At 35.5% G+C, this 22,781-nt stretch overlaps 9 protein-coding genes across 9 annotated transcripts; 5 read left to right on the forward strand and 4 right to left on the reverse strand.

Moving 5' to 3' along the window:
* Window positions 1-2,573: 2,573 nt before the first annotated feature.
* Window positions 2,574-3,470, forward strand: KABA2_06S01518 (uncharacterized protein; the record flags this gene model as incomplete). Its single annotated transcript, XM_041551174.1, has 1 exon — window positions 2,574-3,470. The coding sequence occupies one exon, from the start codon at window positions 2,574-2,576 to the stop codon at window positions 3,468-3,470; it is 897 nt and encodes a 298-aa protein (XP_041407108.1).
* Window positions 3,471-3,889: 419 nt separating this feature from the next.
* Window positions 3,890-5,092, reverse strand: KABA2_06S01540 (alkene reductase; the record flags this gene model as incomplete). The annotated part of the gene is made up of 1 exon (XM_041551175.1): window positions 3,890-5,092. The coding sequence occupies one exon, from the start codon at window positions 5,090-5,092 to the stop codon at window positions 3,890-3,892; it is 1,203 nt and encodes a 400-aa protein (XP_041407109.1).
* Window positions 5,093-6,126: 1,034 nt separating this feature from the next.
* On the reverse strand, window positions 6,127-8,265 carry GAL10 (bifunctional UDP-glucose 4-epimerase/aldose 1-epimerase; the record flags this gene model as incomplete). Its single annotated transcript, XM_041551176.1, has 1 exon — window positions 6,127-8,265. One exon carries the CDS (start codon window positions 8,263-8,265, stop codon window positions 6,127-6,129), a length of 2,139 nt encoding a protein of 712 aa, XP_041407110.1.
* Window positions 8,266-9,475: 1,210 nt separating this feature from the next.
* KABA2_06S01584 (uncharacterized protein) lies at window positions 9,476-11,107 on the forward strand (the record flags this gene model as incomplete). The annotated part of the gene is made up of 1 exon (XM_041551177.1): window positions 9,476-11,107. The coding sequence occupies one exon, from the start codon at window positions 9,476-9,478 to the stop codon at window positions 11,105-11,107; it is 1,632 nt and encodes a 543-aa protein (XP_041407111.1).
* Window positions 11,108-11,401: 294 nt separating this feature from the next.
* KABA2_06S01606 (uncharacterized protein) lies at window positions 11,402-11,923 on the forward strand (the record flags this gene model as incomplete). The annotated part of the gene is made up of 1 exon (XM_041551178.1): window positions 11,402-11,923. One exon carries the CDS (start codon window positions 11,402-11,404, stop codon window positions 11,921-11,923), a length of 522 nt encoding a protein of 173 aa, XP_041407112.1.
* Window positions 11,924-12,149: 226 nt separating this feature from the next.
* Window positions 12,150-16,685, forward strand: SNQ2 (ATP-binding cassette transporter SNQ2; the record flags this gene model as incomplete). The annotated part of the gene is made up of 1 exon (XM_041551179.1): window positions 12,150-16,685. The coding sequence occupies one exon, from the start codon at window positions 12,150-12,152 to the stop codon at window positions 16,683-16,685; it is 4,536 nt and encodes a 1,511-aa protein (XP_041407113.1).
* A 200-nt stretch (window positions 16,686-16,885) lies between these two features.
* Window positions 16,886-19,978, reverse strand: KABA2_06S01650 (uncharacterized protein; the record flags this gene model as incomplete). Its single annotated transcript, XM_041551180.1, has 1 exon — window positions 16,886-19,978. The coding sequence occupies one exon, from the start codon at window positions 19,976-19,978 to the stop codon at window positions 16,886-16,888; it is 3,093 nt and encodes a 1,030-aa protein (XP_041407114.1).
* A 504-nt stretch (window positions 19,979-20,482) lies between these two features.
* KABA2_06S01672 (SCO family protein) lies at window positions 20,483-21,361 on the forward strand (the record flags this gene model as incomplete). The annotated part of the gene is made up of 1 exon (XM_041551181.1): window positions 20,483-21,361. One exon carries the CDS (start codon window positions 20,483-20,485, stop codon window positions 21,359-21,361), a length of 879 nt encoding a protein of 292 aa, XP_041407115.1.
* A 158-nt stretch (window positions 21,362-21,519) lies between these two features.
* Window positions 21,520-22,692, reverse strand: KABA2_06S01694 (uncharacterized protein; the record flags this gene model as incomplete). The annotated part of the gene is made up of 1 exon (XM_041551182.1): window positions 21,520-22,692. The coding sequence occupies one exon, from the start codon at window positions 22,690-22,692 to the stop codon at window positions 21,520-21,522; it is 1,173 nt and encodes a 390-aa protein (XP_041407116.1).
* Window positions 22,693-22,781: the final 89 nt, after the last annotated feature.

Here is a 22,781-nt window from a genome sequence, read left to right on the forward strand (position 1 = left end):
TGTCTTTATATATTATTTATTTTCTTAAAAAACTGTTTCTCTAATTCTTTCTTAATAAAATATTACCTAATGAATTATTAAGTAAAAACCATTATTACCTAATTTTTACGTAATGAAATTATTAGGTAATAAATTACTAATTAATGGGAATGTTATTACCTAATTATTACGTAATTCTTCATTCCTATTTGGACATTTTAGATATCTCAATTCCACATAATTTCTGTCATATATAACATAAAATAAACCACAAGATTATACATTTGAATATCTATAACTATATCCGATAATTTCAACTCGAATACTAATCGTATCTTCTCGATTTAAACTTACGTTTACACTACCTATACCTCTCTGCATAGCACTTAGTATAATTAACTAATCAAGACCTAACTCTACTATACTAGCTTCAGCTCAGGAGTAATGCTTATGAGGGATGAAAAAAGGATGTCGTTTAGTTTAAAAATCAAGTGTTGACTTCAAAATTTCGTATCAGGTACCTCTAATAAAAAGTGAGAGCAATTGAACCATTAAGAACAGGGGTTCTTTATCTAATAAAAATAAATATTCAATCTAGGCGTCATGAATTATAGTACGCCCCGGAAAATAATGTATATGATACTGGTATTAGGTACTTCATTCATTTTACCCTTATTTCAGGTTGGACTTCGAAGGTACAGAACATTTTATAAGGAATGCAAGTATAAACAATCTCTCTATTGTTATAGACCCAAATGAAATTGACTGGTAAACTCAAAACACTTGCATAGTTCTAAGTATGTCAATAATGGGAGTATCTTTGACTAATTACGTATAATATAAATAGTAATTCATGAACCGATAATTTTCAAATCTCATATTTCATTTTTTTGGATTCCATTTGTCTTCGGTGGAATATAGCTTTCTCGAACATATCAATGGAGCATTCCTGAATTCAAATAAAAAAGGTAACAACATAAGTTTTATAACAGTCTAAATACACCACAATGGGAACTAAGTTGCTAAACTTTGCTTCCTTATGTATAAATACTTTAAAGTCGTTTAGAGCAATTATTTCTGCAATTTATATAGCTTCAGGAAGAAATTATCAATTGTTTAAAGGAATAGACTATATTTTCTACGTGTAATCACCTGTAATAACTTTGGAGAACAAAATGCATTTATTAATGAAGTCCTATGAAAATGAAAATAAGTTGTCTTCTGATCGGAGTTTGTGTGATGATCATGGTAAAAATAAACCCCAGTCAATTTGAAAATTTGCAAATATAATTAAATAAAAGAAATGAGAAATATAATTTCAAGATAACAATTCTAAGGACATTACAATGTTCTGTATTCTACCTCTGGAGTTGTGCATATTATTTGGTAGGGGTGGAACAAGATTTGAATGGTGGAATGAATATAATACTACCAATAATACTTACGAGACTGTTTTGATATGTGAATATGAAAGGTTACCTAGTTATGAGGCCATTTATTTATTAATAACTATGTTATTTTACCATTGAAAGAAAATATATTCCAAAAAGAATCTCAGTAACATTCCTGTTTCATAATATGTTGAGGCAAAAATTCTAACATAAATTTTTCCACTTACACCCTTACATAAAACAACATTATAAGTAAATAATGGTCCCGTTATTTGGTATTTAACATGTGGCTGGTGTCTATCTTCGTCTAATAAGTATTAAAAATATGTACTTTTTATGCGCTTGCTTAGATGCGCCGTATATCCTGCAAGAAAAATGAAGTGTCACAAATGATAAAATAATGATTCTTTATTTGCCAGACAGACCCTGAGAAAAAACACCCCAATCCTGATGGGTAAAGATTAAGGCAAAATAACTATGATTAAGTTCTCTTACAGAATGGTATACGAGGATACAAAGTGATGAGTAGTTAAAAATAAGATACCCTAATTAATAATACCTCGTATCACCTTTTCCTAGTCTCTTCCTCCCATCTTACAATTTATTTTTTAATTTTTTTGAGATATGACTTAAGTGATGTATAATGGTTTATAAAAACAGCTCTCATAGATCCATTGATCAATCACTAATTATACTCTTTCGGTATATTCAATATAGTGTGCTACCGAAATTAGATTTTATTGTCTACTGTAAATTTTAGTCGATGACTACCTAGAATCGTCTTGTGGGTAAAATAATAATAAGTCATTTCTCATACATAGCGCTTATTAAAAGGTAATGGGTATTAGATTTATTCTTAAAAAAATAAGAATACCTAGTCAGATTTTATGGTATTCCCCTAATGATACTATGAAACTTTACTTCAGAGCACCTTTTAGAAATTGGGAAGTGATTTATTATACAAAAGACACCTTTTCAAATTAGTAGAATGGGTAATAAAGGCTCCAAATAATACATTATAATTGATATAAAAGTATGGGCAGGTTCCAGTTATTTAAAATTTAATTGTCATTATTGCTTTACACTCTTCATTATATGTTCCTTCAGTAAAAAAAAATACCAACCAATAATATCAATAATAACAATTAATATTACTATTATTATATACATTAAAACAATCAACTTCTAAGCAATTTATTTCTAATGGAGTTTCAGTTTGACCCTTTGAGTTATTCTTCTTCAAATGAGTCTCAATTTTTAACAGGCTTCAATGTGGAACTTAACTTTAAAGATCATTTTGCTACGACTCCAGTTTTACCATATGATGATGGTGCTACCAATTTTGAACCAATAATTAACAATTTATATGATTCTAACTTAATAGAAAGTATGCTAAATACAGATATATTGTTTCAATCAAATACCGATAACAACAATAATAATAGTGACAGTAGTAATAACAACATTCCTGAAGAAACCAATCAGAATGAGGTTTACAACAATATCGAAGAATCTTCTGGTACCATAGCTCAAAAAGATAGAGTTGATAGTGAAGAAGGTGACTTTTCGGTTCCAACTTCTTCTTCATTAATTATACAACAACAAAATGGTATCAAAGAAAATGGGGAGACTGTTAAATACGTTTCTGAGGCTGATTTGATTATACAAGCAGTTGAAGAAGCTATACAAAAATTTGATGCTAGACAAGCTTCGCAAATGGCTGAAGAAGGGATCATATCACAAGAAAATCCTGCAAAGACGGTGTACATTCTAAACTTGGTTAATAATAGAGGTGAAAAAGTTGATGCCAAACAGCAGAAACCTGTCTGTTGTGTGGATTGTCAAAGAATGTGTCAAAGCGAAGCACACCTAGACAGGCATACTGATACTGTCCATTCGGAAGAAAGACCATGGGCTTGTCCAGAATGTATTAAAAGGTTTAAAAGAAAGGATCACCTTGTAAAACATCTAAGAAGATTACATCACTGGAATTCCCAACAAGTAGACTGTCTGGAAACCCCATTGGCTGTCCTAGAAAAGAAGAGAAAAAGAAAAGAAAAAAGAATTGCTTCCAAAAGACTAAGAATAAAGTCGACATAGAAAACAAAATAAGGCTTCCTCATAGAAAAAAAAAATTGAGAAATTTATAGCCTGACTAAAAAATAATTAAGTGATTCATTTTGAGTGTGATTTCTCTTTTTTTGTTGTATAATATTTATTTTTTTGCCAATATTTCTTTCTCTGTTATAGATTGAAAGTTCCTTTTGTAATATTATTCTTAAAAAAAAAAATATCTAGCTAATAATCTAATAATTAATTTAATCAAAGTTATATAACATATGCAGTGTACCATTATTTATCAACAAAGACATGGATTCGAAACAATTTTAAAATCAATGTACTTATTATTTTTATTATTATTAAATATATATTCCATATTAAATGTAATTATGTGTGTACATATTAAAAAATGAGGCAAACAATGTCACAATATTATATTTAAATAACTACTATTTCTTCTATTGTTTGTCCCACCCCAAAGCAATGGCTTCATCATAAGTTGGATAATCCAAATAACCTTCAGATGTCATTGCATAAAACCTATCTCTGTTGTATTTATTCAATGGCAGACCCTTTTGTAATCTTGCTACCAAATCTGGATTAGCAATAAAGAATCTACCATATGCCAATAGAGTACGTTCATCCTTGACTAACTCTCTAGCAATTTCTGGGTGAAGGGCCAAATTACCAGCTCTAATAATTAAACCTTTCCAGATAGAGTAAACGAAATCGTTAGTACCTTCATCGTACTCACCTGTACCTTCTGTCATGAAAGGATTAGTGACACGAGGTTCAACCAAATGAATATAAGCTAAACGTTTACCTGCTCTAGCTCTCTTTTCTAGTTCACCAATAACATGAGCGTATTGTGCGACGATTAAAGGTTCGGCACCACCAGACAAGTTACCAAAGGTACCATATGGTGAGAATCTAATACCTACTTTATCTTCACCGATAGCATCAACCAAGGCGTCGACAACCTCTAGTGCAAATCTAGATCTGTTTTCAATAGATCCACCATATTCATCAGTTCTGTGATTGGACATTGGATCCAAGAATTGGTTTAACAAGTAACCGTTTGCAGAATGAATTTCAACACCATCTGCACCAGCAGCTAAAGAATTTTTAGCTGCTTGAATATATTCCTTAATATATTGTTTTATTTCATCCTTTGTAATACCATGCTGAGGATTTTTAGACTTTTCAGCTTTTTCCTTTGATTCATCATCCATATAGACACCATCGGAGGCAGAATCGTAACGTAAACCATCTCTAGCCAAGGTATCAGCATATGATGCTCTACCTAGAGCCCATAATTGAACCCAAATAAATGATTTGTTGCTGTGAACCTTAGCGAAAATCTTTTTCCATTCGGTAACTTGCTCATTGGACCAAATACCAGGAGCGTTATCATAACCACCTGCCTGTGGTGAAATAAAAGTACCTTCAGTGATCAACATCGTACCTGGAGCCTGAGAACGTTGATTGTAGTATTCAGTGGCCCATTCTTTGTTTGGAACATTACCTGGATGAGTAGCTCTCATTCTAGTCAATGGAGGCATGACAATTCTGTTTTGCAATTCATTGGTACCAACCTTGATAGGCTTGAATAAGTTGGTATCATTTAAAGCAACTGGAGTGAAATCTTTGACGAAAGGCATATTTTTTAATTAATTAATTTATTTATTTATGTTTATTGGATTGTTTTTTTAACTTTTGGTTTGTTAGTGATTTATATATTTCAATACAAAACAAGGGATAAAAACTAAAATAAGATTCTTCATCTACAACTCAAATTGATGACCTATTTATATTATACATATTTTTCCTAATTTCTCAACTTTTCTAAAAACAAATATTCAACTCTACTTTAATGGTTTCTCCCCTAACGTAATCCCTTTATTGGATTGCGTAATAATGTTGTTATTAATATGTGGCATCCATCGCAATGAGAAGAGATTAGGTAAGTCTCATCGAAATTTTTCACGGTGCGGCGTTATAATCCTTTGGCTCAACGATCGGTCGGTGAAACGGAATACGAAGAATCAAGGAGCAGAGAGTGAATAATTGCCGTCGAGGAGCCGAAGGAAGCGCACTGTAAGATTCTTTTACGTAATGATCCTTAACGGACTTCTAGCAGCAATGGATACTAATGAAAGATCATAGGAATGCATCAACAGATCATTAAGAACATGGGGATTCGTCCTTACCGGTGCTTTTTTGTTACTCAAGTAGAGGAAGCAAGTTACAAGTCACTTTAGAGATATTAGTAAAGTATCTCCATCAAACAGAGCCAATCAACTAGTTTTTCCTAGTCGGCTCTTAGAAAGCAAGGACACATTTAATCAGAATTGATAGTATCCGAGAATTATAAATTATGCCTACCGTACCGTTTCTTTTTCCTTTTGAGGGTTCACCAGTTATGTATTAGGGGTCGTCTTAATTCTTGATATTACTAGAACGATTATAGGACCGGCAGTGCTACTTTATTACGTAATAAAGTGCACAAATGTTATTTTTACTATAAAGTATATTCATTAATCATTTTATTATTTGTATAAGTTATTAAGAAAAGTTAATTATTAGGGATATATAGGACATTAAAAAAGTATATTACTATGGATTTGTTCGGTACCAAAAAAAACCGTTCTAAATTTTATTTTTCTTCTTTGTCGTTGTTGTCTAGTTGAACAATCTAGGAAGAGAATTTGTAGACAATCTTAGCACCGTAAGTTTGACCTGGGTTCAAAGAAACACAGTCCTTCCATTGTGGTTGATTGATAGCATTGACATATCTACCTGGTTCAACAGCAAAACCTTCTCTAGGAGCAAAACCAGCTGCTAACCAATCACCAGTGTAGATTTGGTAGGATGGTTCTGTAGAATAAACTTCTAGGCCGATCTTAGATTCTGGATGGTATGCCTTAGTAACCAAGTTCAACTTTTGAGATCTTGTGTCAGTTTCTTTTGGAGAAGAGGAAGCATCAACTAAGAAATTGTAATCGTATTTTGGTTCATTTTTACCTAGAATAGTACTCTTACCAGAGCTAATAGTGGCAATTTCTCTCTTGATAACTTTACCAGTTGGAATGGTATGTTCATCAACATCGATACAATCATCAGAGATAACAGAAATCTCAGTACCTTCAATGGATGGGTTGTTAACTTTGTTCAAGTTGAAGTAAGAGTGGTTAGTCATGTTGATTGGAGTGGCTTTACCTTGAACCTTACCTTCATATTCCATATCTAGTGTCTTTTCTTCGACATTCAAAGTGTATGTAACGTGAACTTCAAAGTCACCTGGTAATTCACCATCGGATTCCTTGTCCATTAGGATATATTCAGCAGTGTAAATACCTTGAGTTGGGTTTTTAACAATTGGACCTAAGAATCTCTTAGTATGGAAACTGGAGATACTAGAATGGTTAGCGTTGACATCATTGTTGATAGTCAATTGATAATCAGTACCATTCAAGTTGAACTTACCATGAGCGATTCTGTTAGCGTATCTACCGACAGTAGCACCTAAGTAACAAGCTTCTGGGTCAGCATAACTGGCTTCATCATCGTAACCAATAACAACAGATTGACCATCGACCTTCAAATCGACTAAAGTGGCACCCATGTTAGCAATAGTAGCGGCAAATTTAGTACCAGCACCAATAGTGATGAATCTAGCGTCATATTCCTTTTCTGGAGTGGCAAATTTAACTTCGACACCATTTAGTTGATAACCGAATGGATTTTCTGTGTTCCATTTTTGCAAATCTGTACAGGCGTCATCGACAGTCAATTCAGTTTGCCATTTCAATTCCTTCTTGGCTCTGTCTGGTTTAGCAGTCAAGTTTAAGACGTCACCAGCTCTTCTACCAGTAACTTCGTATGGAATATCTTCACCACAAGCTTTGCAGAAGGCACTGTAGACTTCAAGGACAGTAGAACCCTTACCAGAACCTAAGTTCCATTCACGACAGATACCAGTCTTCTTAGTGGTTTCAAAGGAGTCTAAGTATTTCAAAGCAGCAATGTGACCCTTAGCCAAATCGACAACATGAATGTAATCTCTGATTGGAGTACCATCTCTACTGTCATAATCATTACCAAAGACGTTTAATTTTTCACGTCTACCAGAAGCGACTTGAGCCATGTATGGTAATAGATTGTTTGGAATACCTAATGGATCTTCACCAATCAAACCAGAAGGATGAGCACCGATTGGGTTGAAGTAACGTAGAATGGCAAACTTCCAGTTATCGGTTTGAGAGTTGTAAAGATCGTTCAAGATCTTTTCAATGGTGAATTTAGTGTTACCGTATGGGTTAGTTGGACCTAATGGACATTCTTCTGGAATTGGAATCATGTCTGGGAATCTAGTGGCATCACCGTAAACGGTAGCAGAAGAAGAGAAGACGAATTTAGCGACATCGTATTTCTTCATTAATTCTAATAGAACCAAAGTACCTAAGATATTGTTGTGGTAATATTTCAATGGAATTTGAGTGGATTCACCAACGGCTTTCAAACCAGCAAAATGGATCACGGAATCAATCTTGTGTTCCTTGAAGACTGGTTCCAAATGTTCACGATCACATAGATCAACGTGATAGAATGGGACGTGATGTTTGGTTAGAATTTCGATTCTAGAGATAGAATCGTACGAGGAGTTGGATAAATCGTCAACAACAACGACTTCATAGCCGTTTTCAATCAACTCGACGACAGTATGGGAACCAATGTAACCGGCACCACCTGTGACTAAAACTGTTTTAACTTGAGTCATTTTTCTTCTTTTATATTTATTGATATTATTCTCGTTTGTTTGAGAATATTGCATTTGATCAATCTATGTTATGAGAACGACAATAACACCAATAAATACAAAAGACTTGTCTAAACATTTATGAAAGGACAATACACTGGCCTTATATATATATACATATATAAGTGTTTGAAATGTTTATATTGTGAAGTAGTTTAGATAATGGTTTTAAGAATAAGGCAAAAATTAGCTGCTATGGTAATATCCTTGTTGCCTCGGGAAACAGTGATCCGACTCGCGTTGTGCAGCTACGTCTGTGCGGGGTGTTCTGATGGGATCAGCTCCACATTGCGGGACAGTGGCCCCCGAAAGAGCATTAACAAAGCAAGCCAAACTCTTTCAAAGAGAATAAAGCCCTTCAAGAGCAAGAAAGAAAAATAAAACAACACATGGAGCTGGTCGTTTGCCCCACATTGTAACAGATTTCCTTATTTATCACTTACTTCTCTTGCCCCTCCTCCCCTCTCTTGCCGGCCCTGTTGACACCGACTCAGTTGAGTTTTAGTAAAAACATACATATATCCTTTGCAAAAAATAAATGAGAAGAAGGATCAGATGCTGGTCGGGTGGCTCTGATGTCAAGGTTAAATTCGGACTTTCGTGCTCCTGACAAACTTGCTTTATAAACAAAACTCAAGGTCTGAAAGGTCTGAAAGTGGGTTTACCACTATACAACTTGACCATATACTTATTATTAACATATGTTTGATAATGATCGTCATAATTAAATCCATATGTTGAGTACAGATCACTGTAGAACCATATGTTAAACCCAGGTACATAATAAATTTTAAAACAGAAACAAACTCCCTGTATCAATGAAGGTAGACAGTCATTAGGAATAACGATAGTTTGACTGTTTTGTTTATTCATATATATCCTATTAAGAGTGTGCACTTACTACTTTAAACGTCTTCCAGCACGTGACAAATTTGAGAAGTACCGAAACAAAACAAAACTTTGCCTGCGAGGACAACTGAAAAATTTCAAAAAGTTTTCTCCCCTCAAAGAAAGAGAGAACACCATAAACAAAAACAAAACAAAAACAGAAAGGGGGAGAAAGAACAAAGAACAGAGAGCCAGGGTAATAAATAAAATAATTCAGGTTAATAACGACAGGCATATGTAGGAGTAGAAATATAGTATACCCCTATTAGATCATCATCGAAGTTCAACTTACATAAAAGCCAAAAACAAAAACCAAAACAAAAAACCAAAACAAACTATGACTAGTAATACCACGAACAATATGTTCGTTCCTCAATACAATATTCTCGACGATAGTGCCGTTCAAGAAAAGAATGCACCTGTATCGTTAGTAGACAAATGTCCCAAAGTTATTGCATCGTTCATTGATACATATGGGTATAAGCCCGATTTTATAGCACATTCTCCTGGGAGAGTCAATTTAATTGGTGAACATATAGATTATGCAGATTTTTCAGTGTTACCATTATCTCTTGAAAGAGATATGTTATGTGCTATCAAAGTTCATGATTTAAAAGAGAACAACAATCCATCAATTACATTAGCCAATAAGGATAAACAACGTTTTGCAGGTAGGAAGTTTGATTTACCATTAGATGGTTCCCCAATAAATATCGATCCCTCGATCTCGGATTGGTCTAATTATTTTAAATGTGGGTTATATGTAGCGCAATTATATTTAAAAGAGATATGTCCTGAGAAATATAATGTCCAACCGTTGAATGGGATGGATGTGTTTTGTCAAGGGGATGTTCCAGTGGGGAGTGGACTTGGATCGTCGTCTGCTATCATATGTGCCGTGACGTTAGGGATCATTCGTGCGAATATGGGACATGGGTATAGAATACCCAAAGCCGATCTGTTACGGATCACCTCTGTCGCGGAACATTATTTGGGTGTTAACAATGGTGGTATGGACCAAGCTGCTTCAATATACGGTCAACGAGGCCATGCCTTATGTGTATCGTTTAAACCTGAGTTGAAAGCCACCCCGATCCAATTCCCAACCATGAGTCTCGATTGGGACATTGAATTTATTGTAGCTGATACATTAGTTGAAGTGAATAAATATGATACGGCGTCTACGAATTATAATTTAAGAGTAGTTGAAGTGATTATTGCGGCTAATATTTTAGCTATGCATTATGGAGTTGTTATGAATTATGATTTAAGTTCGAATATTCGGAAGGGCAATTTAAGAGATTTTATGAATGCATATCTAGGGTTGCATCGATCACAAGTGAAGTTTGAGATCAATGATAGTATAGAGTCCCGAATCAATCAATTGGAGTTGATGTTGCAATTAACGGAAGAATGTCTTGGAGATAAGAAAAACGGGCATACAGCCGACGAAGTCTCGAAAGCGCTTGAATGCTCGAAGGAAGAGTTCACTCGCGAATACTTGATGCTGTTTCCCATCCGGTTTCAGATGTTGAAAATATACAAGCGTGCGAAACATGTCTATTCTGAGGCGTTACGTGTCATCAAGACGTTACAATTATTCGAGGAGACGAACGAGCAGACAAAGACCAACAATTACACGTTTTATCATCAGTTTGGCGAGCTGATGAATGGATCCCAACGATCCTGTGATGAACTGTATGAATGTTCCAGTGTTGAGATCGACAAGCTCTGCGAGATTGCGCTGAACAATGGCTCGTACGGGTCTCGATTAACCGGGGCCGGCTGGGGTGGATCAACGGTTCATTTAGTGCCCAATGGTCCGAATGGCTGTAATGTTGAACATGTGAAAAATGCGTTAATCGAGCAATATTACAAATTGCAATACCCGAACATTACGCAAGAAGTGCTAGATAATGCTATAATTGTATCAAAAGCTGCACCTGGTAGTTGTATATTTGAATGCTAACACGCATACTTTATATAGATATATATACAGAATATAATTATTATTAGTGCACCCTCTCTGCCCAATCTATCATTTTCCGCTTCCGGCGGTGACAAGCTCACAGGTGATTATCACGTAACATGTCCCCAGCGTGTTGACAGCTCGACCACATCGTCATCGTCGTTATCTTCGTAGTAGTCCCCATGAATACAAATACACAATTCGCCATGGCAATGAGCGTTGTTACGCACTGCACGCAAAAAAGAAAGAAAGAGAAAGCCGCGGATATTTGCCCATGACTGTGCGGAATGCGGAATGCGGAATGGGGCGGGACACGCACGAACCACTGTCCCAAACACGCAAACACGCAAACCGTGTGTGTCACAACGAAGCGTGTGTGGCTTCAGCCACGATGGCAGTACCAACAACAACACCTCCACCGGCACCAGCAGCAGCTCAGACTGTCTCGGCCGAATTTTGGTTTCCGACATCCGGAGAAACTCGCAGAGCAATCCTCCCTCGCACGCACGCAGGCAGCGTTTCTTCTCGTTGCCAAAAGTGCGACTCACCGCCGCCAGCACCGCCAGCACAAGGGAATCTCAGTCCTGTTATTTCCGTGGATATAAACGCAACATGAAAATTTTCAGTTCTCCTTTCTTTTTCGATGGGTCAGACGCGGCCGCAGGGCGACGGCCATCTTACATAAGAGACAAGGGACAAACGGATGCAAAATTTCACTCAGAGGTGAGAATGATAGATAAACAACTAAGAAGACACAGGGAGACCACACATCGATCGCATCTGCAATATTGCAATATCTTAGTAATAATCAGGTAAATAGTCTGCGATACTAAGGGACTTGCAATGTTTCACATATCTAGTCTTATTTTGGATAACAAGTCATTGCATACTGATATATATATATATATATACCAGTATATATAGAGGGTTGATGAAATAGTAAATCTTATATATATTTTCGGTTCTACTTTCAATTGCTGTCTGGCTATATAGTTTATTTATTTATTCATTTATTAGAACAAGGGCAATAACACAATTAAGAATGTCTGGTAACAATAACTACCATTCAGACAGTGGGTCGAATTCGATTCCTGAATCTGAAATTGCATTCGACGGTACTGCTATTCGTAATATTAACAACAACGCTAATGCCGATGTCGTATCGCAAGCTCCTACTTTCCAATCGTTTAGAGAAGACGACACTCAAGCCGATAGACTGACCAGAATGCTAACAAATCCAAATGAAGACGTCAATTCTTTACACCAAAGGAAATTCACTATGGCAGATGATGTAGCCTCAAAAGTGGAATCGTTAGCTGATAAACTATCTAAACATACTACTAGAAACGGATCCCTGGATTTAAATTCTGTCGAGACTGAGGGGTTCAATGCTCGTGAAATCTTCGCTTCGTTTGTGAGAGACGCCAACGAACAAAATATCCATATTCGTAAAGCTGGGGTGATCCTAGAGGATATCGGTTGTCAAGGGTTAGATTCCTCGGCTTTAGAAGGCGCTACGTTCGGTAATATCCTATGCTTGCCTTACACCATATACAAAGGAATAAGAGCCAAGAGAGGCACGAAGATGAAAAAGATTTTACAAAACGTTAATGCTTTGGCAAAACCAGGTGAAATGGTCCTGGTGTTAGGTAGACCAGGTGCAGGTTGCTCCTCTTTCTTAAAAGTCACAGCTGGTGAAATCGATCAATTTGCCGGCGGAACAGAAGGTGAAGTCTCTTACGATGGTATCCCACAGAACGAAATGATGAAACATTTTAAAGCTGATGTTATCTACAACGGTGAATTGGACGTTCATTTCCCTCATTTAACTGTCCAACAAACTTTGGATTTCGCCATCGCTTGTAAGACTCCCGCAAAGAGAGTCAATAATATATCCAGAAGTGAGTATATCGCTTCAACAAGAGAATTATACGCTACTATCTTCGGTTTAAGACACACTTATAACACTAAAGTAGGGAACGATTTCATCAGAGGTGTCTCTGGTGGTGAACGTAAGCGTGTCTCCATTGCTGAAGCACTAGCAGCTCACGGGTCGGTATATTGTTGGGATAATGCCACTAGAGGGCTGGATGCCTCTACAGCTTTGGAATACGCTAAAGCTATTCGTATCATGACCAATTTGTTAGGGTCTACTGCATTTGTCACCATCTATCAAGCAAGTGAGAACATCTACGAATGTTTCGATAAAGTCACCGTGATTCATTCCGGGAGACAAATCTATTATGGTTTGATTCATGACGCAAAGAAATATTTTACTAATATGGGTTATGAATGTCCTCCAAGACAAGTCACTGCTGAATTCTTGACTGCCGTTACTGATCCTAATGGGTTCCATCAAATCAAATCGGGCTATGAACATAAAGTACCACGTACCGCTGAAGAATTCGAACATTATTGGTTGAACTCCCCAGAATTTGAAGCTTTGAAAAAAGATATCGAAAATTATAAAGAACAAGTGAACGCCGATGACGTGGAATCTATGTATAGAAAATCTATGGCTGACGAAAAATCAAAATATGCTAGAACTAAATCTTATTATACTGTATCATATTGGGAACAAGTTAGATTATGTACACAACGTGGGTTCCAAAGAATTTATGGTGATAAGAGTGCCACTGTGACAAATATCGTGGCTGCTATCGTTCAATCCTTTGTTTCGGGTTCTCTATATTACAATGCTCCTTCAAGTACTTCGGGTGCATTCTCAAGAGGGGGTGTCTTATATTTCTGTCTGTTATACTACTCCTTAATGGGGTTGGCAAATATTAGTTTTGAACATAGACCAATCCTTCAAAAACATAAAGGTTACTCGTTATATCATCCTTCTGCTGAAGCCTTGGCTAGTACCATCTCTGGTTTCCCATTCAGAATGTTAGGTCTTACATGTTTCCTAATTATTATCTACTTCTTATCTGGTTTAAACAGAACCGCTCATTCTTTCTTTATCGTTTATTTGTTCTTGACAATGTGTTCCGAGGCAATCAATGGTTTATTTGAAATGATTTCCGCTGGTTGTGATAATATATCTCAAGCAAACTCTATTTCTGGTATTCTGATGTTGTCTATCTCCATGTACTCCACTTATATGATTCAATTACCTTCCATGCATCCATGGTTCAAATGGATTTCTTATATCTTACCAATCAGATACGCTTTTGAATCGATGCTTAATGCTGAATTCCATGGTAGACACATGAGCTGTGGTGATACTTTAGTTCCTTCTGGCCCTGGTTATCAAAACATTACTGACGCTAACCGTGTTTGTGCATTTGTTGGTTCTAAACCAGGTCAATCATGGGTCCTTGGTGACGATTACCTAAATTTGTCTTTCCAATATAAATATAAGGATACTTGGAGAAATTTTGGTATTATGTGGTGTTTCCTATTAGGTTACGGTATTATTAAAGCCGTAGTCACTGAATATAAGAGACCAGTTAAAGGTGGTGGTGACGCTTTGATTTTCAAGAAAGGTGCTAAAAGATTCACAGCCATTAATGATGAAGAATCTGCTAACGATAGTATTGATGCTAAAGAAAAATTTTCAAGTAGTGCAAGTAGTGCTGCTGACTCTGCTCCAATCTTCGAAGAACTTAAGGCTGCAGGTGCATTCATTTGGAGAAACGTTTGTTACACTATCCCATACGATGGTGGTCAACGTCAATTGTTAGATAATGTCTCTGGTTACTGTGTTCCTGGTACTATGACTGCTTTGATGGGTGAATCTGGTGCTGGTAAGACTACTCTATTGAATACTTTGGCTCAAAGAAACGTTGGTATCATTACAGGTGACATGTTAGTCAATGGTCGTCCAATTGACAAAAGTTTTGAAAGACGTAGTGGTTACGTGCAACAACAAGATATCCATATCGCTGAATTGACTGTTAGAGAATCCTTAGTGTTCTCTGCTAGAATGCGTCGTCCCCAATCGATTCCAGATGAAGAAAAATGTGCTTACGTCGAAAAAATTATTGAATTACTTGACATGGAAGAATATGCTGAAGCTTTGGTCGGTGCAATTGGTAATGGTTTAAATGTCGAACAAAGAAAGAAATTGTCTATTGGTGTCGAATTAGTCGCTAAACCTGATGTCTTATTGTTTTTAGATGAACCAACTTCGGGTTTGGACTCTCAATCATCATGGTCTATTATCCAACTGCTAAGAAAACTGGCTGAGGTTGGTCAAAGTATTTTATGTACCATCCATCAACCTTCTGCTACTTTATTCGAACAATTTGACAGATTATTACTACTGAAGAAAGGTGGTCAAACCGTCTACTTTGGGGATATTGGTGAAAATTCTAAGACTCTGTTGGGCTACTTCGAAAGTCATGGTGCTAGAAAATGTACCAAAGAAGAGAACCCTGCTGAATATATTCTAGAGGCTATTGGTGCCGGTGCAACTGCTTCTGTTCAAGAGGACTGGCATGACATTTGGGTCAATTCTGATAATTTCGTTAAATCGAACCAAAAAGTCGACGAAATGATTACAGAGCTATCTCAAAAGAAGGATGAATCTGAAGTCGGTTCCGAACCTTCGAAATACGCTACTTCTTACCTTTACCAATTTAGATACGTCTATTTGAGAACCGCTACTACTTTCTGGAGAAACTTGGATTATATCATGTCTAAGATGATGCTGATGACCGTTGGTGGTCTATACATTGGTTTCACTTTCTATGATCCTGGTGACAGTCACATTGGTCTACAGAATGCCATGTTTGCTGCTTTCATTTCTATCATTATCTCCGCACCAGCTATGAATCAAATACAAGCTAGAGCTATTGCTGCCAGAGAATTATTTGAAGTCAGAGAGTCCAAATCTAATATGTTCCATTGGTCATTTGTTTTAATTTCTCAATATTTGAGTGAAATTCCATACCACTTACTGTTTTCTGCTATTTTCTTTGTTTCTTCATATTTCCCATTAAGAATTCACTTCGAAGCTTCTGCATCTGCCGTTTACTATTTGAATTACTCTGTTATGTTCCAACTATATTATGTCGGTCTAGGTTTATTGGTCTTATACATGGCTCCTAACTTACAATCTGCCAACATTATTCTGGGTCTATGTCTATCTTTCCTAATCGCATTCTGTGGTGTCGTGCAACCAAAATCCTTAATGCCTGGTTTCTGGACGTTTATGTGGAAGACATCTCCATATACTTACTTCGTGCAGAACTTAATTGGTGTTCTATTGCACAACAAACCTGTCAAATGTTCTAAGAAGGAATACAGTTACTTCAATCCACCAAATGGACAAACTTGTGGTCAATACATGAGTGCTTTCCTAAAGTCCAATACTGGTTATATTGAAAATCCAGAGGCTACTACTGATTGTGCTTACTGTATCTACTCCGTCGGTGACGAATACTTGTCTTACGTTAATGCTGAATATAGCCACTTATGGAGAAACTTTGGTATCTACTGGATTTACATTGTTTTTAACATTTTTGCCATGATTGGTGTTTACTACGTAATTCACGTCAGACAAACTAAACTTCTAGATCCTTCAAAGATTACTAAGCTAGTTGGAAAAATGACAAAAAAGAAGAAATGATCTATTTTGTTCTTTCCTGAATCTTCGATTATTGCTACTTCGCAAAACCCTGTAAATTACTTTTCTGCATTTCTTTATCTTTTTTTTAGAACTTTTTTAATATTTAATAATATACTTTGATATATAAGTTACAAATAAATAAAATCAAATAAAAAACATTTCCATATTATTTATCGTTTTTACAAAAATAATTTCTCTTTTCAACTAATTTCTTCTATTGTCGGAAGACTCTGTATTGTCATCTCTTTCTCGAACTGCTTCCAAGTTTTCATTCTAATCATAGAATGCTCAAACTCACTGTTTGGTTCGTCATGTCCATTGTGTATATTCTCTCCAACAACCTTTCTTGTATCACCCCATGAAAAATCATCAAATTTCCAATATGCATACGTTGGCAATATTAAATTCCAAATTGGTAAAGCAATAATGTATACTAGTAACCAGAGAACGTATGAAAAACTAGATACTGTAACGACAACTAATGCACCTGGAAGCCCCAAAATAAGTGCCAACAGACATAGTGTCATTGTCGGAGTTGGCGATGAGAATATGGAAATGGTAATAACGTATAGAGTAAAACATATTGCCAGTGGTAACACCAGAGTACCAATTAATTCTATAATAATAATGAATTGCATCGAGAAACAAAATGTGCCACATAAATCCTTAACTAAAACCAGCTCAAACAAGTTATGAACAGTTGAATTAATCCATCGTCTCCTCTGAGAAAGTAATACTGAAAATTTCGAAGGCACAATTGTTTTACACGCTGCCTTTGGAACAAACACCTGCTTACGCTTTGGAAAAGTTTTCAACATCAATGATGTTAAATATCTATCTTCACCCAACAACAATAAATTCTTCTTATGCAAAGTAGTAATATCATTATCAGAGTATTTCTCAACAATGTCTGGGTTTATTAGTATTGGAATCCATAATCCATCAGATCCCTTTGGTGATTTGATTCTATACATCGAAAAACATCCAGGTAAACATGTAACTGAACAAAAGACCGATTCAAAGGCCTTAATCTGATGATGAGATATATAATATTCGAAGACTTGAATAGCGGTCACCCAAGATTCCCTTTTGTTTGCAATTTTTGTTTCACCGCATAGACCCATAATCTCAGGATCTTTCACTAACTCCGCAATCATATGACTCAAGGAATCTGGAAATACTTTTGTATCTGCATCTACCATCAGAACAGCCTCATACACGTCAGCCATCAACCCAGTAATTCTCCATATATTAGCAAGAATTTCAAAATCTAATCTAGTCATCCTTTCATTGAAGGTCAATTTTTGTAAAAAAGACATTAAAATAATCTGCGAATCTCTCTTACCTCTGTTTCCTGGTTTTGGAGAAAGTTGTTCTTCTAATGTTCCACATTTCACTACGACCACTACTGGGACTTTTTGTTGATTCTCCAAAGGTATTGTATCATTGTCATATTTATAAAATCCTGCGTACACTTTGGCCATATTGTGACGTTTAAGACCAGAGGCAACTGCTACATACGAATGCGGGTGAACTTCATGTCGTGGTACAATAAAGTCTTCAACCATATCTAAGACTATATCAGGTGTAATATCGGCGTTGCCGGATCCCTTAATTAGACCATCACATATAACAAAAATCAATTTATGTGAATTTGGGTAGTCTGTTATGGCAAGAGAATCTAATGTGGTTCTCAATCCCGTTTTATCCTCTGAATAACATGTTACCAAACATAGTGTATGGATTAATGGGAAATTGTATGGTGTGAATAAAGTAGGTTGTTGTTGCACAACATTTGCAGTCACCAAAGATGAATTTAAGGTGTGAATGATACATACCCCACTGTTACAGTTATTGCTGATAAGTGAACTACTTCCCATGGAGGAGGAACTAGATTTGTCATGTAAACCCTTTACGCTTGAAGCTCCAGCAGTTTTATGAACAGGATTATCCAAAGGTGTAAACTGAGAGAAATCATCATTTATCAAAGAATTACGTTTACTCATGTTTGCCAGAGTACTTTCAAGAGATATAATTCTCGATAATCTACTTGCTGCAGAGGTCGAATTTGAATTTGATCTTAGTGGGCCTTGAATGTTTATATTTTCAGACCATTCTTCAACGGCTCTATTATGTTGAAGCATTGACTTTGAATCTAATTTTGTTGCTCCTTGTACTTTAGCAATAACCCAGTGGAAATAACAAGCAATAATAAATTTTGTGAAGACTGCACCTAAAATCAATGTCAAAGCAACGTATAGAACTACATCAGCAGCAATACATCCAATAGTTTGCGATTCAATTTCTCCGACCTTAATAATTTCAGAAAGACATCTTCCGATCTGTTTTTCGTAATTTGTATTACTTATTAAAGAGATATCATAACCTTGTAAATTTGAATCTCTTAATTCATCAAAATAGTGTGGATAATCTAAATCCTTTGTTAAAATCCAATCTAATAATTCGAGATCTAATACATCACCATTATAGACTATTAGATTTCTTGTATCGTTTTTCACTTCTTGCCAAGTATAGTAAATATCTGCTTCACTTTCTAATTCATAAAAAGTTGATCTAGTAATGTTCGAAAGATGGCAATCTCGAGGGTGTATCTTATTCGTCATATTAATGATATCATATAATGGGTCAATCGGTAGTACCAAACAAGGAAAGTACCACCCAATGTTCTTTTCTTCATCTATTGGTATTGAACAATTATCCTTGGGCGTGATCAAACCTTGACAATTCCCGTTAACATTTTGAAACAAAAAACTAGCATCTTTCCCTCCATATTTAGATGGCCCATATAATAGATCAGCCGTTACCGTAACATAGTCAGTGCTTTCTTTATCGGTATCGGTATGTCTATATTCATAAGCTTCGCCATTTATTGCAATATGAGTCAGAGGTACATCGGTATGTAGTAGACGTTGTCTGGAATAATTACATAGAGTACTACTTAAACCAAATGTTAGATAAGTCACAAATATTCCAATATAGAAGATAATTGACAGTAATCCAATCTTTTCCCTCCAAGCGACCCTTCGTTCTTTCGTTTTCATACCACAGAAAGATAGCAAAGGTCTGGGAACCCACCAAGTAATCAAATAACAATAGAATCTCCATGCAGATAGTGAACGTACCCTAGTGGATCCAATATACCGTTTTGGTGGAGTTTTACTACCATCTGAGTTAGATCTGAAAGTGACATGTCTGCTAAGTGTTTTGCTAGGATTTCCTACTTCTTGTGATTCAAGATCCTCACGAATGCTAAAATAATCTTCTCCTGACATAGTAAAATGAATGAAACAAAGCTTCCCATGTTATTCTGACATATGCTCATCAATTAATAAAAAAGCATAGCGACCTTTAATATCATGTGGAGTTGTCAAAATTCTTCATTTTGTAGTTACCTGTTGTTCTTTACGACTGTGACGCAAACTGTACATAATCAATCAACAGCATTTTCTTTTTTAAAAATAAAAGGAATAGGCATGCAAATGATTTACATACATAGTCATGATAACCAAATAGAGTGTCAATGGCTTAGATGTTCTTTCTTATATCTCCTTTTACTTTTGTCATAGCATAGTTCTCTTGTAAATGTGTCAAATATGAAAAAAAACCAGACAAATAAAAGGTGATATGAAAAATATATAATATATATAAAAAAGGCAGAGAAAAGGGAAGGAAAATTTAAAATATGAGCAAATTATAAGGAAACCAGAACCTTTTTAGCAATTATAAAGAGGAAGATAGAATAAAGCCCAACTCGTTCTAAATATACATTACTAACGATGCTTAAATTTGGTAAGTTGCATAGCAATGTCGTACGTAATGTGTTAGCCACTACAAGGTTCAATTCCACTAGATTACTAATGAGATCCAAGATGGTAACCCCTTCTTTCCAAAATATGAGAACTTTACACAACGCCTCCATTCTTTATCAAAAGTCTCATTTAAGCCGTCAACCAATCGGTGGTAGTGAGTCGCAAGCTAATAGTAGTAGACGTAGTAGAAGGTTTGAGAATGTTGAGTTCAATGCTCCATTATCTATTGCATTTTTCCTTGTTGTTGGTGGATTATCGTATTATATATTTGAACGTCAAAAGAAGAAGATGGATGCAGAACAAGACAAGGAATCTAGAAAGGGGTACGGTACCCCTCAAATTGGTGGACACCCATTTCAATTGATTGATCAAGATGGTCAAGCTTTCACTGATAAAAACATGCTAGGTAAATTCTCGATAGTATATTTTGGATTCTCTCATTGTCCAGATATTTGTCCTGATGAATTAGACAAATTAGGATGTTGGTTGGATGAACTTCAAAAGGATAGAATTGAATTACAACCTGTATTTGTCACTTGTGATCCAGCTAGAGATAGTCCTGAAGTGTTAAAGGAATATCTGAAAGATTTCCATAGTAGTATTATTGGTATTACAGGTACATATGATCAAATTAAACAAATGTGTAAACAGTACCGTGTGTATTTTTCAACTCCTGAGAATGTTAAACCTGGTCAAGAATATCTAGTGGATCATTCAATTTTTTTCTATTTAATGGATCCAGAAGGTAAGTTTATTACAATTCTAGGTAGAAATCTTGATGAGATTTCCGGTGCAGAGAAGATCAGAGAATCCTTATGGGAATATAAGAGAACTCATAAAAAATAAACAAAGTAGAATAAATGTATTTACTTGTAAATAAGAATAAGAATAATAATAATAATAATAATTAAAAAACAATATTAATTTTGTCATATCAATAAACAGTTATGTATTTAGGGAAAAGGAAGGTAAAGTTTGAAAATTATCAAAAAGAAGAAGAAGACCTAATGTGCCATATTTCCACGTAAACTGAAATAAAGGGTAATGGTGCATAAAGTTAAAAAGATGTAAGAGATGACTTCCCATCTAACAATGACAGTATGACCAGGTTCACATATCCACTCGAATAAGCCCGTCATTATAATCACACCTAGATTACATGTAGTAACAAATTCATTTGGATAATGAGCGTTCAACTTAATAATTGCAACCATATTTGGTAATACACCAAATACTATCCCAACAAATAAATTTAACCAAAATTTAGGTTGTGCAAAATATTCCTCAACAATCAAACCTAGGTTACCTAAATTTAAGAATGGTAATAGTAACAGAATTGAAAAAGTTGGTAAATAGAATAGAGTTTTAGTATTAATTTTAATTTTTTCAATTCTTGGTGATTGCTCAAACCATTGATTACACCAGACAGCAAATGGACCAATAGCTAAAGATCCCAACCCAGTAATCAACCCAGCTTTTAATCTATCGAACAACCACGGATCGTTAACTTCTTTAGTTTCTTTATTGACAGACATTTTACCAGCTAATAAATTACATGTAGCGTTAGTGTAAGAAACAATCAATATACTAGTAACAGCTACCATCATAATCAAAAAGTTTCTAAAGACGTTTTTATTTTTAGAGACACTACAGACACCATATAATAGAGTAGTAATCTCGAAGAACGCACAGTTCTGAATTAAGGTAATATCAAATGATGGAGATATACCTAAACCTAGAGTATAAGTCACTACTGTGATGGACAAAAAGAAGGCCATAATAAAAATCTTAGCAAAATACCTTATATTTGAGGAGAGACCTTTATCTGTCGATACAGGCTGTGGTAATTCTATTGGTTCTGAAAGATCGACATTATCGTCATTCTCATCGGCCTCTGTATCCAAACCTTCATTCTTGTTATTCATAACATCTTCAGTTTCATTATGAGACCAAATCATCTTACTGAATGGAATCAACAGATACCATGATAATAGGTACAAGATGGCTAGATGTACTGTAAAACCTTGTCTTGGAACACTCTGAGGCTTCAGAACTTGTTGTGTATCTTGGTCGACCAATTGTTCTCTACCTACAATATTTTCAAATGATCTTGTCTGTATCATGTATGTGACCACAACGGTCAGCCATAACACGTTAATATTTCTATGCAATGCCATTACACCTTATGTTGTGAGTATGTAAATGTATAAGTATATAGGTATAGTAGTTGTTAATCACCTTTATGAATAGTGAAACAAAGAACGAA

Source organism: Maudiozyma barnettii, assembly GCF_903064755.1.
Source record: "Maudiozyma barnettii strain CLIB 1767 genome assembly, contig: KABA2_06, whole genome shotgun sequence".
Lineage (NCBI taxonomy): Eukaryota > Fungi > Ascomycota > Saccharomycetes > Saccharomycetales > Saccharomycetaceae > Maudiozyma > Maudiozyma barnettii.